The sequence below is a fragment of the Ylistrum balloti genome, unplaced genomic scaffold (assembly GCF_031769215.1).
Source record: "Ylistrum balloti isolate Yb309-2 unplaced genomic scaffold, AGI_CSIRO_Ybal_v1 Utg370392, whole genome shotgun sequence".
Lineage (NCBI taxonomy): Eukaryota > Metazoa > Mollusca > Bivalvia > Pectinida > Pectinidae > Ylistrum > Ylistrum balloti.
Window position 1 is genome coordinate 440,847 of NW_026782271.1, and position 15,254 is coordinate 456,100.

A 15,254-nucleotide genomic window follows, 5' to 3' on the forward strand; every position below is an offset into this window, starting at 1 on the left:
TTGATTGTTTTCTTCGTTTACTTACAGAACTGATTTTATTATCAGAGACTATCCTGACAGCTATACAAAGTCTTACCTGCACTGACGGATCATCTAACTGTACTTACGACAGTCTAACGGTAACATATCTTTATTCAAGTTAACATATTGTGTTACATGTTTGGATCTGATTTCGTTAAGGACACAGCAATATGAAATGGCTTGACTTTGTTTTCTATAACATTTCTGACATGGGAGCTAACGATATTTCCGGTTCAAGTGTTAATCTTCAAAGCTATATTTGATTAACATTAATTTGATTCACAATACTTTCAAATACATAAGGAAATTTGAAATTAACACAAGTTTTTAATTCACATGAGGTGTTAGGAAACAAGATTTGAAGGGGTTTTTTGATCACATAAGAAAGCAATTTTTTATAAAGTTTTAAGGTTAAAATGTTGATGACAAACCCAAAGGTAGACATTCGCTTTGTAGTTTTTATGACGTAACGTTATTGCCCATATTATGATTTCACAATTGATTTCTGACTAGCACTGTCTATGAATAAACGCTCCAGGGTACATTGCACTTGTGACATATACAAAAACATTACATGGGCAAATTCATTGGACAGCAGACCGATTATGTGATATACAAAAATGCTAGTAATAAAATGGCAATTTGCGAAACTCAACACTGATGGTACACCGTACTTTATAATGTGATGCACTGCTTTGTTTTTGCATTATGCAAAATGTTCCATGTAGAGTTTTGTTTTACAGTTTCATCCGAAAAGGAACATATTCGATTTTTTATTCACAGTCATGCAGAATTTTTATATATATATTTGTTGCATTATTGATGAAGGACACATATGAATTAAATAAATATTTATTGTAAATTATTTACCTTGTGATCTGGTAAATCAGTGTCAAAATTTAAAATATGCCAATATTTATTCATGCATAAAGACGAAGTTTCAGACATACATTATTCAAGCTGAAATTGATACCGGCGAGAATGTCAATTGTTAGAGAACCCTTTTTTTCATGGAAAAGTCCCAAGAAAAGATCAACGCAACAGAAGAGAGGCTGATCCAACTCCTCGATCTTATCATCTGTGACTACAACCAACTGACTGAAGTGGAGATCCAAAATGGCACTATGATGCTGGCTGCTGTCAGGGACAACGCTGCGAATATATCAGAAAGGGTTACCAAGTACAGTAGTACGCTGAATGTCCCTTACTTCAGTCCCAACAGCACCGAGCATATTGGAAGGGAACTCTATTTATACGTAAATACATTAGCTTTATTGCACTGTCTCAATATATGCTGTATTATTAAGAAGTATTATCCATAAGAAAAGTAATGACAAAGAAAACTTTGATAACACGTGAGTCGTATTACAGGAAATATTGAGCTTTGAATAACCTTTGAATTTACCTAAAACACATCTCATTCAGAGACGTATTTTATTCTTTCTTCTAAGGTCATAACTTACACCGAAAACAAGTATATCTATGCAGACAACAGGCGAAAGGTCAACTCGGGTACCACCCGCCTCATCATCCGAAATAAGGATGGCGAATATATCGACCTATACAGCCACTTAGATCAACTTCAGGTAAATTTACTAATATATATTAATTTTTTTATTAATTGTTTGTACATTGTTTGTAAAACAAAAGCATGTGGTTGAGAGAGCTTAGGGGGCATGTCGTCTTAAAGGTCAAAGGTTAGTAACCACCTATTGTTGAACAGGTAGTGGAGTTGGTGGAGGTCTCGTGCAAGGAAACGCACGTGACATAAGTGTTAATACAAGGCACAGGTGATTATTGGACAGCAATTTGGGTTCGAGTTATTCATTTTTTGCTTTGAAATAGTATACGAATGATATAATAATATGTTTCTATTTATTTTTTCAAGATGGTGGTGAGGGAGAGCAACGTTTTGAATGACAGGACTTTTTGGACAGATATTGTTGACGTCATTACAAATGAGACCTTTGTTCTAAATGCAACATTTTATAACAACATGGACGGAGCATTAATGAATGTCGAAATCAAAGCCATAACACCGTGCAATGTAACTGGATATGATGCAAGCAGTGGAGGGCAAGATCTTCTTCTCGATCTACACCTTGTTTCTGGGTCAAATATGACTATATCACAGCAACCATCTAATCTAAAAATAACATACCAGAACCAATCATTAGGTATTGTTTTTGTACCACCTGATATAGGAGACATGACATCATTTGATTTGTTCTTCAATTGTGAAGGTAAGAAGATTGCATTAACAACATTTTTGATGTAGTTCGCAAATGTTACCGCAATTATCAGGTATCAAGTCGAAAAGCGTATAGATGACGTCGACACCCTGTAGTTAACGCATTCATCAAATGATTTCAGTTGTGATATACGTGTTAAAATATTACGTTTTAAGTTTAAAATTGTCGCTTATGCCTTTTTTTTTCAGTGTGCCTTTATGGACAGATGTCATTTTTAATAGTTCTGTCACGGGAAGTCACTAGAAATGACTATGATTGTGCAATGAACTTTGTAAAGGGCATGATTGATTATCTAAATCTTGAATTTTCGCTCCACGTTTTTGGTACGTACCTACAGACAATATTCACGTTTGATTACCATGTTAACAGTTCTATGGATGTCAATACCTACTACAATTTAAGCAGTATATCAAAGAGCGGTCTTTACAATGCGAATCTTGATTGGGCCTTGAACAATATGACGTCATTCGTAATGGCCAATGCTAACTGGTCAAAACGACAGTTTCTAGTTCTCATAACCGATGGATATTTTGACGTGAATTCAACACTAGATGATGTCGTCAATGAGGCGTCCGTTCTCCATAACTTGCCTGTTACTATTGTTGGAGTAAAATACGGTACGTACTCCGTTAATGCGTTCAACTTAGAGATGATAGTCCACACTCCTCCGGAATGGTATATTTTTACCTTAGGCAGGAACCCGTACACAGCCGTGAAGACGTTGGCGCTGCAGGAGCTTATGGGAAACATTTGCTACGGTAAATTTAAATCAGTTTAAACCGAAATTGAATCAATGATAATGAAATTCTGGGGTTTTTTTTCTAATACATAATTTTATTTCTTTTTGGTCCACATATTGACATGATAATTTCAAATTGATAACATATACTTTTCAATGTATTTTAATAATTACGATTCATTACAATTCATTTTCTTTATCTAGAGAATAAAGCATACTGGTTAACTGAAAAGGTTGCTCAAAGTACGCCATTTTTTGTGTTATTTCTTGTATTTTATTAACACAAAACTGTCTATAAGCAATTATCTCGAATTTTTTATATCGTTTCATGAATGGAAAGATGCCCCTTATTGAAGGCACAATTGAATTACATCTATATATTGTCTTATTATTAAAAGGCAACAATTTATTATTAAATTATTGTGATTGTTATTTGAACAACCAAAAATGGCGTCCATTGGATAAATCGTGCATTCAATATTGCATTTTGTATCGAGTAAAATTGAGAACTCTCTCCAAATGGTGTTTACATGAATACAACCCCAAAGTATATGATAAATATCTTCGTCCTCAAAATCACAAAAGCTGCATCTTTTACTATCTTTAATACCGATTCTATAAAGGAATGTATTTGTACATAATATTCTATTATTGATTTTGAATTGAAAAGTCTGCAAAATTACATCATTTGAACATGTTCATGGTATTAAATAAATTCTATTCCAGTCAATTTCTAAGTTTTGAATATCCTGTGACCACTTTTCCATTGCTTTTACATTTTCAGAAATTATTGTGGTACAAAATTTTGAATAAAAACTTTTTGTTGAACAGCATTACTGCCATAATTACGAGTTAGTCTTTTCCATGATAATGAAATTCTTGCTGTGACCAGGTATACATTAGTACCGATAACATACAGAGAACGTATCAATATTATTTTCATAGTGTTCTAAATTACATACATGGAACAGAAGTTTATGGTTATTGAATCAGTGTATACCAAACATTGTATTGATTAAACATTATTCTTTAGTTGAAAACAAAATGCCATTTTACAATTCTTCTGATTTTCATAGGAGACTTTTGGAACAGAGACTATAATAAAATGAGATTCGGGCGTGTATCGGCTTTTGCACTCAATTACACTTCAAACAAGTGGGAGAGGTCAACCGACATCAAGGTAATAACGTCAGAACTCTAGCAATTATTGAGTTTTATAACTTGTTAAATATCACAATTTTCAAGCAATATCAATGAACTAATACAAAGTCAACATAGTTAATTGTATCTTTGTATTATTTTATTGGTGTATTGTATAGATTATATAAGGCGTATCAACACACTCCTTCGGTTTGCTACAGGTATTCATTTTCTCCAACGAGAAACTGAAAATATTTGAAATTCTTTAGTCATAACAAGTATTCTGAATTATTTATAAAATTGAAATGTATCTCCACCCGAGAAAAATACTTTATTGTCTAACCCGGGGATTTCGCTGAAGTAGGGTAGGACAGAACAATCTTATCTCAAGGAGAAGAGTTTTTACTGTCTTAGCCGGGGATTTCATAGCTGCAGAGTAGGACAGAACAGCCTCTATTCGATTAGACTATATAACCTACGATTTTGCAGGTAGTAGGGCAGAAAACCATCTCCCCGAGGAGAAAATATTTCACCGTCTGACCCTTTATACTTTAACCGTTTATATTTCTTTCTGTTATGTTCGGATATTGTGTGGCGTTAAGCCATCAGTTTACAAATTTGAATTTCGGTCTATTTTTTATCATTGGCCTATGTTTGTGACTTAAGTCTGTTTAAAACTTATCCCTCCTGTCATATCAGTATATGAGAAGGTGCTGGAACATCATGTCGCACCAGACTTTGTCTTTGATGTGTTAAGTGGTACAATACAATACTACTGAGTTGTTGTTACTTATTTTAAGTCATATCTTCTATACTATACCATTTACATTCATTCTAAACTAACCATGTATTACATTTTTTATCAAAATCGTTCCTAAACTATCACTGACTTTCTGCTAACTTCTTGGTGTTCATGGTGATAAATTATGCAAGGTTTATGGTATTTCAGATGAAAGATATTTCGATGGAAACAGAAACGATTACTTTCCAGAGTAATTTCCTTGGTACGTTTGGATCTAATGTCTTTGTTCTTCCTCCCGAGCTGATCAACTTTGATGAACTGTTTGTGGACTTTGCGGCCAAGCTTGCTGATACCCCGTATGTCCTTGCTGTCAATGTTACCTGTATGGTTTTATTGGTCTTGTTGACAATTATTCTGCGGCACTGGGACACACAAGATAACGTTTTGGTATGTATTAATTGTACGCAAAGTCTACCGGCACTACGGTAATCAGGATAATGATGGTGATATGTTCCAGATGCATTTTGTTCTGCAAGAAAAATGCATTGATAGGGATTAAAATGAAATTTTACGCTGCCTTCATGTAACCAACACGTATCATGTATACATTAAAGCAAATGCTTACCTGTTGAACTACTGTTTTCCAACTCATTTAGACTAATACCTCTGCTAGGAATTTAGACTGTAACTGTTATTCTATATAGTACATTAATAGTGTAACAGTTGAATGTGAAAACATTGGAATTATATTATAGGGTTGTTGACACAGGTAATTATTTATGTAATTATTATATTAAAATTCTTTTAAGGTCAAGTTTTTGGAATCAACCATCAGCAAAAATAAAAAACAGCCATGCAATGTCGATAAAATAGATAAATTCGTTCAATTGTAGTATTTCTATGGAGACGTGTTGTGCTGACAATGCAACAAAAAATTCTTTGAGAAAAATGATCAATTTATCAAAAACAACTCATTTCAAATTGCTTTATCATTGTTAGTCTTCAACTTGTGAATTTTTTAATCTTAATAACTAATTCAAATATTCCTTTAACATGACTTTTCTACTCTAAAATAATCTGATATCGACATTGGCAATTTAAGCCAACATTATATTTGCAAACAGAGAAAATATTTTGTTGAAAGTGCTGGAGTTTTCCATTCATGCCAGTTTTTAAGCGTTATATATTACAGTGGAACTACCAATCACTTGCGGACAACAACAACAGTGATAAGTATTCATACTTTCTGTCATTCTACACGGGATTCTGGTCTAGTCGAAGACTCTCCGCAACACCCTATATTATCCTCAGGGGATCACGTGCTACTACTTCGATAAGAATCTTACAAGATGTGAAAAGAGGGGTAAGATGCATCATCATTAATTTTCAATCTATTAAGTAAAACCTGAAATCACTACTTTCTATTCTATAAACATTACCCAAATTGTTTTTTATGTTTTTGTTTTCTTCAATAAACAATGCATATTATAAAGACTTCATTCAGACCATTATAAAAAACAATTAACCTAATTTAAATGTGCAACGTTAATCTCACTTCCTGTTTTGCTGATCGGGTCTAATTGTATACATTTTGGTATTCCAAGAAAGACAAAATTTCGAGATTTCATTTTGATACTGTAGGTTGTATTTTCTTGCTCATCAGATGTTATCAATATGGTATTGCAAATCGCATTTTTCGAGTTTTCAGTTATGTGAAAATTGTTCCATTGTTAAACCTGTAGAAGACAATGTAGATATGTAATATGTTATGTTGATTGTTTTCTTTCCAGGGTAATAGAAACCGTATACTTTGTTTTTGCTTTCGTTTTTTCTATTTTGTTTTTGCGACGACATATACCTACATATGATGCTATGTTCTAACAGAATTTCCAGCGTTGGACTCTGCAGAATTTCCTACTGAAAACTGATAAAAATCTCGGAATCTTATGCGAGGTAGAAATAGGACATGACGGAAAGGGTGATTCTCCTGGATGGTTCTTAGAAAAAATCCTTGTTTATGATAGTGTAAACAATGAAAAGTATGTGGATGCCTTTTTCACGCCCTCTCCTATTCTCTTGAATCTTTTATAACTCTAAATTTGAGTTCTTTACCTCGAAAAAATATGTAATATTTTGAATAACATGTTTTTAAATACAAATAACTTTATGATAAACACAGATATAAAACGATAGAAATATCTTTCAAGATAGTAAAAGGTGTAAAAGATAGCTTCATGAAAAAATAGATTAAGATTTACATTGGTTTTGACAGAAACATATTCCTGTGTGGCAATTGGCTGTCCCCAGATCGAGGAGACTGTAAATTACATCGGAAATTGTATACAGCGCGAACTGAATTGAATGAAGGACGTGTACTCTTTGGTAGCAATACGAAATTCAATCTATTTGACGACTTTTTGCTGTTATCGTTATTCAGTCGACCTTCTTCTAGCAGATTCACAAGAGTCCAGCGTTGTGTTTCTGTTTTTGCGATGTTGTTTTTAACAATGTTAGCAACTGCGATGTGGTACAGAACGTTAGACGATGCCCAGACATATGGAATTCATGTGGGTCCTTTTCATCTGAACTATAAACAATTTTACGTCGGTTTCATGTCTAGTTCCATCACGATTTTACCGGGGATTTTAATGGCATGGATTTTCCGAAATCGTTATCAGAAGACCGACCATTTGTTGTTAAACAAAGGCTTCTTGCCATGGTGGACCGTTATCATTGGCTATGTGTTTGCTTTTTCTTGTATTATTGCTGGTGCAACATTCACATTCTTCTACAGTCTACAATGGGAAAGGGAGACAACTGTTGATTGGTTGATGTCTTTCTTTCTTGGAACTACTCACGGCGTATTATTCATAGAACCGATAAAGGTACGTAACATCTCCATATATACACATTAACTGTATCAGTTCTCATTAAGGACAAATTTTGATAAAGTCAGAAAATATTACAATCGATTGTTATCATTTGATTAATGTTTACAATGCAAAATTGAAATAAATTTAATCATTTTTATCTTTCAATTGAAGAGTGCAAAGTACCATGCCTGACATTTGAATTTGCTTTTACCTCTTGCTTTCTTAATCCATTATTAAATCATATATTATATAGGTTGTACTACTAACATTGTTGGTAGCATTTCTGTGCAAGAAATATGCTAAGCGTGATTTGGAGGAGATGGCTACCATTCGCATGTCAACATATTCCGTAACTCACGAAAAGGACAATGAAAACAGAGAGAATGGTATTCTGTTTAATTCACTTTTGTGAAAAGGGTTTGTTTTCGCATATAATTTCGATACAGGTTTACATGTATGAATTACTTGGTATCTATTATGATTTTAAGATCAGTGAATTCAGCCGAGAAATATTGAATGACTTACATAGAAATTAGTGTAATCTTGAATACTGTTTCTGTGTCGATTGTTAATTATTTAACTTCTTTACTTTGACAGAGCAAACACAGTTACCTGCCGATCAGTTACTTGCGGACACAACTGACACAAGAAGACGAAAAATGGCTCATAGAAAAACCCTTCTTGATAGAAAACTATTAACATTATACAGATCTCTGTTGATTAAAACATGTTACATTACACTTTTGACAATAATTTGTGCTCATAATGCAGTCTGGACGTCCTTTCTACAAAACAGTGCTCTGGAAAACCTCCTCACTCCAGCACAAAAAGTAAGTGTGATACTGAATCCACTCTGATTTAGAACATGCACGCCAGGGGTATAGTAAAATGAAAGAATTATGGAACAGAATCTTATTTAAGATTCTTTATCTCTCGCCTTAAACTATCACTTTTGAAATCATACTGATATTATTTTCAAAGCTCTACTATACATTGAGAGTGTAGAAAACAAAGAACACAAACCAAAAGCGAAAAGTCATTCAAACAGTAAAGTACACATATTAAACGATACTCAACTTGAAATATTGACGCTCTTACGCTTCTCATTTAGATCAACACATCAGATGATATCTGGTCTTGGTTGAGAGGAAGACTAGCTGATCATGTGTTCCCAAAATTCTTTTACAATGGTGACTTCCGATTGACAGAGGAACGACGTTATTTGTTTGATGACGTCAGCTACCGAATTAGCTCAATGAGACTCCGACAAGTAAGAGTCAATGGTAAGACGATATTTAATACCTCAAAACAATGAAGAAAGCATACACATTTAAAACCATTCATAAAAGTGTGAATAAAATGTCATTAATATTTTATATGATTTAAGCGGCGTCTTAGATACACATTACGAATGAAGTAAGAGCATAAAAATATGAACATTTTCTTTTATCAGGAAAGTGTGACGTTCCTGCGTTTCTAGATGCATTGATTACTATCTGCCCACCTAGCTATTCCAGAAACAACATGGACACCACAAATTACTGCGCAGGTGATACGTTCAGCTTATTAATACCATCACTAGGATAATTACATTTATTGTGCATTTTTATAGCGTTTCTTTATTGTTACAAAGCTTTATCATTTATCATGTCGATATTTACATTCAAAATATATCACAATGTCTTCTTATTTCTTGTTTTTGATTCTTTGGATTGATATCAATTCAAATCATCCACATTCGCCTTATTGGTTTCAACATCTGGGCTTTTAGGAAGGGAGGTTGATGTATATAAAAGGTGTTATTTTCTAGTATGTCTTTGTTTATAATTCATGTATCCTATCATAACAAAATAGTCTTTTTTTTTTTTTTTTGTTAATAATCAAGTATTTCAGAAAAAATCGTGTATTTATTACATTCAAACTTCGACGTTATTTCCTGCAATGACGCATACCGATTCGATTCTGTAATGTCAATTTGGATGATTATCATAAAATCGTGTTCATGTGTCTGTATCATTAATAACACTTTCATGCTCTAGAGTTACTGTTTCTGTTGTTACAAATATGCTAATGTCTATATGCTTTCTCATCTTTAATAAGATATTAATTATGGCTTTTTGTGATGTTGAGTTTTTATTTTTGGAAATTTAGCAAAAGTGAAACAATGACAAATTTTAGTCTTTCTTAAAAACTTGAGACATATAGCAATACCCATAAATACAATTCAATTATAACTGAGAGGATGTATTCAGCTTTTCTAGAGTATTCTATGACGATTTTACATTGTAAGAAGTTCTAATTGTAATTTTATGTTCTGTAAAGTCTAGTTTAAGAATAACATTTTCAAGTATAAGTCTAGTATTCTTTACCAACGTTAGGCAAATATTTCTATCTTGATTGATTTAGAGAATATGATCGTAATGATATCAGAACAAATAACATTTTGTCTTTATGACTATATAGGCTGGATTCCAAGAAATAACAGAAATTGCAAGGGTACTGAATGGACATATAAATCAGATGATGAAACAAATGCTCTTCCAACAGCAGGGCTAGAAAAGGTTTACAACGGAGGAGGATACGTGAAGTTACTTGACCCAGAACTCAACATTTCAGATGTCCGAAATGAATTATATTCCATGCAATCCAACAACTGGATCGATAAATTCACACGATTCGTTGTCATAGAATTCATGTTGTTCAATCCAAATTCCAAACTTTTCTCTCTCCCTAAATTAATGATTGAAATACCTGCAACTGGAGGTTTTTTCACTAATATCAAAATAAAAACAACCAGACTATACCCATACATCGACGTATTTGATTTTTTTGTATTGGGAATCCAGGTGATATTCCTATTCATCACATTCAGCCGATTCCTGCACTTGGTTTACTCGTCCTGGAAGCTCGGAAAATATTGTTGTACGATTGCGCAATGGATATATTTGTTGAGTGTCGGAGTATCGATAACATCGATAGTCTTTTATGTAATTCGAATAGACAGAACTGTCTACACAGTAGAAGAAATCAACAACTCACCTGGTAAGTGATAATCAGGACGAGGACCACATTAACCAAGATTTATAGATGTGAACATGCTAAACACAAAAAATATGTCACTTTTCAATAATATAGATACAAAAATTCTAAGTATTCGGAAATAATGTGCTAAATCTATGCTTAAAACAAAACTGTCAACTCAGAATTGAGCATTTTTATAGATTGTTTTCAATTCTGTTCTTACCAATGTTAATCAAGGAATTATTACACAATTAAAATCAAATAATTTGAATATTCAGTGACTGCAGGGTATACGTTTATTTCCCATACAGGTAAATTTGTCTCCCTTGATCTCCTTGATCTGATGGATACTTCATACAAGGTATGCATAAGCCTTGAACTTTTCATAGCAGTGATCGACTTGCTGTCTCCGTTGACCTTGAACCACAGCCTCTATTTAATGAGAACTTCGGTATCGTTTTGTGGTAAAGACCTGGTTTATTTGGGTTTAGCGTCGATGATACCAATGACAGCCTTTGCTATTCTTTGCTATTGCTACCTTGGTCCACATCAGGCTGAGTTTAAAGATATCAGTTCTTCATACACTACCTTATTCCGTACTCTACTCGCCATGATCAAGGTACAGGACACTTTTGATTCGGATGATATCTTTTCCGGTTTAATTTTTTCCGTATTTTTACTCCTGATGACCATTGTAGTGGTAAATGTAAACATTTGTATATTGAACGCTGCTCTATCTCGTGTGAAAGAGACGGGTCTCGTGTCAACGGAATTTAAAACATATGACAAAGATCTCCAAAAGCATTTCTGGAGGACAATCAACAATACTTTAAAGATGTTTCAACGAAGACCAAAGAGTAAAAAATACGAGATGAATATTGGTAAGTTTTAAACTTAAACTTCAAATTTCAGTTAATTTTATACAACAGAACAAGAGTTTAAAATAATACAAAATATAGAAAACTAGAGCTGTAGGTAAGATAGCAAGACGTCGTTTTGCCAACAATGTGAAATGAGAAATTATGTACTGCTAAATGACGGCAAATAGTATATAATGACATAAATAAATGTCATTTATATATTAACATGAAACTCCAGGTGCCTTAATTTACAATTTAAAAACGATTTGAAATTATGAGATATATAAATATATCGATTATAGATGTTTTTTAGGTGCTTCATATGTTAGTCAGAAAGTTTGTTTCTATAAAATATTATATCGATCTATATCATGGATTTCTTTAGGTACGTCGGTACTTTCATACAAATTTATCACATTGACCCAAGAGTTACATCTCGTGTATCAGTTACCTCCCCTGTAAACAGTTTCACGAAATAAAGGGAAGAGAATTTCTTATCTCTACATTGTCAAATATTAGAGAACAAAGTAAATATTACTAGGTAACTACATTTTTATAGCAATCATAACAAATTTATATCAATTGACATTTCGACATAGCACTATTGACAGAAAAATGGACAAAACATTAGTGGTGCGATTCTATCAGTAATTGGATAATGATTAATACGGATGAATTGAATGTAACTGAAAATCAGTTTCATTGACGCTGAATAAGTAGATTGCAAATTACTTCAAAATTTTTCAGAAGTAATGGAAAAGTTATTATCGTAACATATGCATTTTTGTTTGTGTAGCAACGAAAATGCGTTAAAACTAAGTAGTGCTTCAATATACAATAAGCCGATAGTTGAGTAAATTTGTTCGAGATACCCTTCGATGTTTACGTGTTGTGGATGTAAATGCAGGGAACGTTGATAGGTTTCTTCATGTTTTAAAATAATCACATGGTTCCGGGATATTGTCTATACATCACATCTGTAGGATATGCTATGATACTATATTTATGATGTTACAACAAAAATATCAACACGAAATTTAAATTCTTTAACAGTAATCTGCTTACATTTTCAGATAACACCCATATTTGGAATTTGGTCATTACCCTTGACAATCAGGTTAGTTTATTCAGGAAAAATGTAAAAAGCATTTTTATTGTCATTAATACAGAAAACGTCTTTCTCCTGTATCATGAGATTTTTTTTTATCTATCAGTAATTTTCATACATTGGAATTTGAACAATGTCTTACTGTTTAACGCCGAGTGTAAATACATACTGTAAAATTGTATATCTTAACGATAATCTTATTTTGGCGCTTTTCCCGCTGAAAGTATTGCGCTGAACTATTATTGTGCTGATTGCAATTTCTGAAAGCTGCTTATACAATTATTATTGTGGATGCGTAAATTCATCATCACGCTTATTTGCCAAAAATGTTATTATACGATAGAATTTAAATCAAGCATGTTTATAGTGTACATTATTACGTTGACGTCAATAGCAAACATATTTCCTTTCTTCATCTCAATATTATTTCGAAAAATATTACAAAACTCGTATTTCTATCAGGTTTCCGAAAATATGTTTATAGAAACACTTCTGAAATTAATGAATATCTTATATATTGAACTGAATATCATTAAAGTGATCTTCTGTATCAATTTACAGATTTTCAAAGTCCTTGGACATTTGGAGCAAGCTCATGTAGATGATGTGGAAGACCTTGAAGCGTACATTCATGTAAATATTTTTACAATGAAATAAACAAATTGAAACACATTTCATGTATTCTCCCATTTAACTATGTAATGCACTGATTACACTCTTAAACGGTATGTTAATGTGTACTTCCGTGAATCTACTAATGTATTGTTCTCATCGTTGTAACAATTGTTTACATGCAAGGATTCTATTGCTGCAAACACCATTGTCGACCTAAAATGATGAAGAATAGTTCAATTTGTTAGACTATGTCATCAAATCTTTACGAAGGTTACATGAACTTAATTAATAATAAATGACTTTAAAATATTTAATTTAATCACTTTAAAATCGCTTGATGTTTTAAAGCGTCACAATAGATTTCAACAATTATTAACGGAACATAAGGAAAAGTACCATGTTCGTGATCGCTGTATATGTTCATCGATCATTTCAACTAAAATGTATTAACACACTTATTATATTAGTAGACACCAAAGATTTGCTGAATATCCGAAGTATAACATTGTTATACTTATTGCACGTGTATATGCTTAAGTGCATCTGCGGTAAATAAGAATGGATAGGAGGGAGGGAGTGGGGCAATATCTCTAGTATAACGTGGGCCTTATGTGAACGCAGTTAAGATCAGGGATGCGACTTGATTCCTTTCCAGGAATGGCAGTGTTTCTCAGAAATCTGAGATCACAGAGAACCCTTGATATAGTGTTCGAGTCGTGTCCAAAATCAATGTATGTGACACTCTTTATCAGTTCTTTAATTACTATGCGCCAGGCATTCTGCACAACGTTCTGTTAAGTAGTCTTTAGCTACATCAAAGAGATTCGCCTCAAAAAGACCTTGGTTGATCGAGGCCTTGGGCGATAAATGAAAGAGTTCTTGGAGCCTTAAGCATCTAATCACTTGTACAAGTTAATTTACATTTGATGTTAAAACAATAAAACAAAACAATACACGGTAAGCAAATATAAATATATTTTTGAAAGAAACTGTAGGTCGTACAAATAACACACAAGTATATAGCTTATTTTCCCGGATAGGCTTATTTTTAATGTCGGCTTGTGCTCGATGTTAGGGTATTTTTCCAACCTTCAGAACAATTACAATATCTACAGAAAGGTTATCAGATAAATATACATAATTTAAAGTAAAGTGATTTTTTTTTCTTTTTTGCAGCTGCACAAAATAATAACTAAGCGCTTCACATGATGAAATACTGTATGTTAATATAGTGCATCTTCTGGTCTGACGAATCCAGGATTAAGAAACAAAGCGAGACTCTATTCATGCTGCAATGATGCTGTCGTATGCTTGTGTGACAGATACCGATCAAGAAAATTAATTACTGGATAATACGATAGGACTAAGAAATCTAATTATGGACCTTTCAGTGATATTATCAAATGAAATATCAGTGTCAAAAGTGAAAATATTCATATTATGATTGGTTTTCCCTATAACAATACCATACAAGACTGTATCGCTACACGTGGAATCTTCGGCGCCTTTTGATCTTAATATCGATTAGTGTGTTCACAAGACGTTGATATTTCATATGCATTGTTTGTCAACCTAGTACAACAATATATTGTGCTTAGCAACTATTATGCAATGATTATAGATTTTGCCTTTATTGGTGAAAAAAATTACTTTAAATTTCAAATTAAATGGTTTAAAAAATCGGTAAGTGACGCGAACAATTATATCAATTGACAGGTACGAAATTTGTTCTTATGTGTTAATAGAGACTGTGAATATATATATAACAAATTATATGTCAAGTGTGTATGTTTAAGAGGTATGTGTTATTTACTTACAATGTAGACCGTAGAATGCGCTTGACACCTTTCTTTGAAAAGAAACTGATAATGGCCACAGAATAA

The 15,254-nt window shown here is 32.9% G+C and overlaps 1 protein-coding gene across 1 annotated transcript; it reads left to right on the top strand.

Annotated features, from left to right (window-relative positions):
• The first annotated feature begins 1,145 nt into the window (after positions 1-1,145).
• On the top strand, positions 1,146-14,580 carry LOC132554328 (polycystin-1-like protein 2). The gene is made up of 18 exons (XM_060218634.1): positions 1,146-1,277; positions 1,473-1,607; positions 1,910-2,264; positions 2,462-3,031; positions 4,089-4,192; positions 5,102-5,341; positions 6,087-6,257; positions 6,779-6,933; positions 7,167-7,779; positions 8,021-8,153; positions 8,365-8,597; positions 8,879-9,050; positions 9,221-9,316; positions 10,231-10,809; positions 11,100-11,649; positions 12,696-12,765; positions 13,318-13,389; positions 14,548-14,580. The coding sequence occupies exons 1-18, from the start codon at positions 1,146-1,148 to the stop codon at positions 14,578-14,580; spliced, it is 4,413 nt and encodes a 1,470-aa protein (XP_060074617.1).
• Positions 14,581-15,254: the final 674 nt, after the last annotated feature.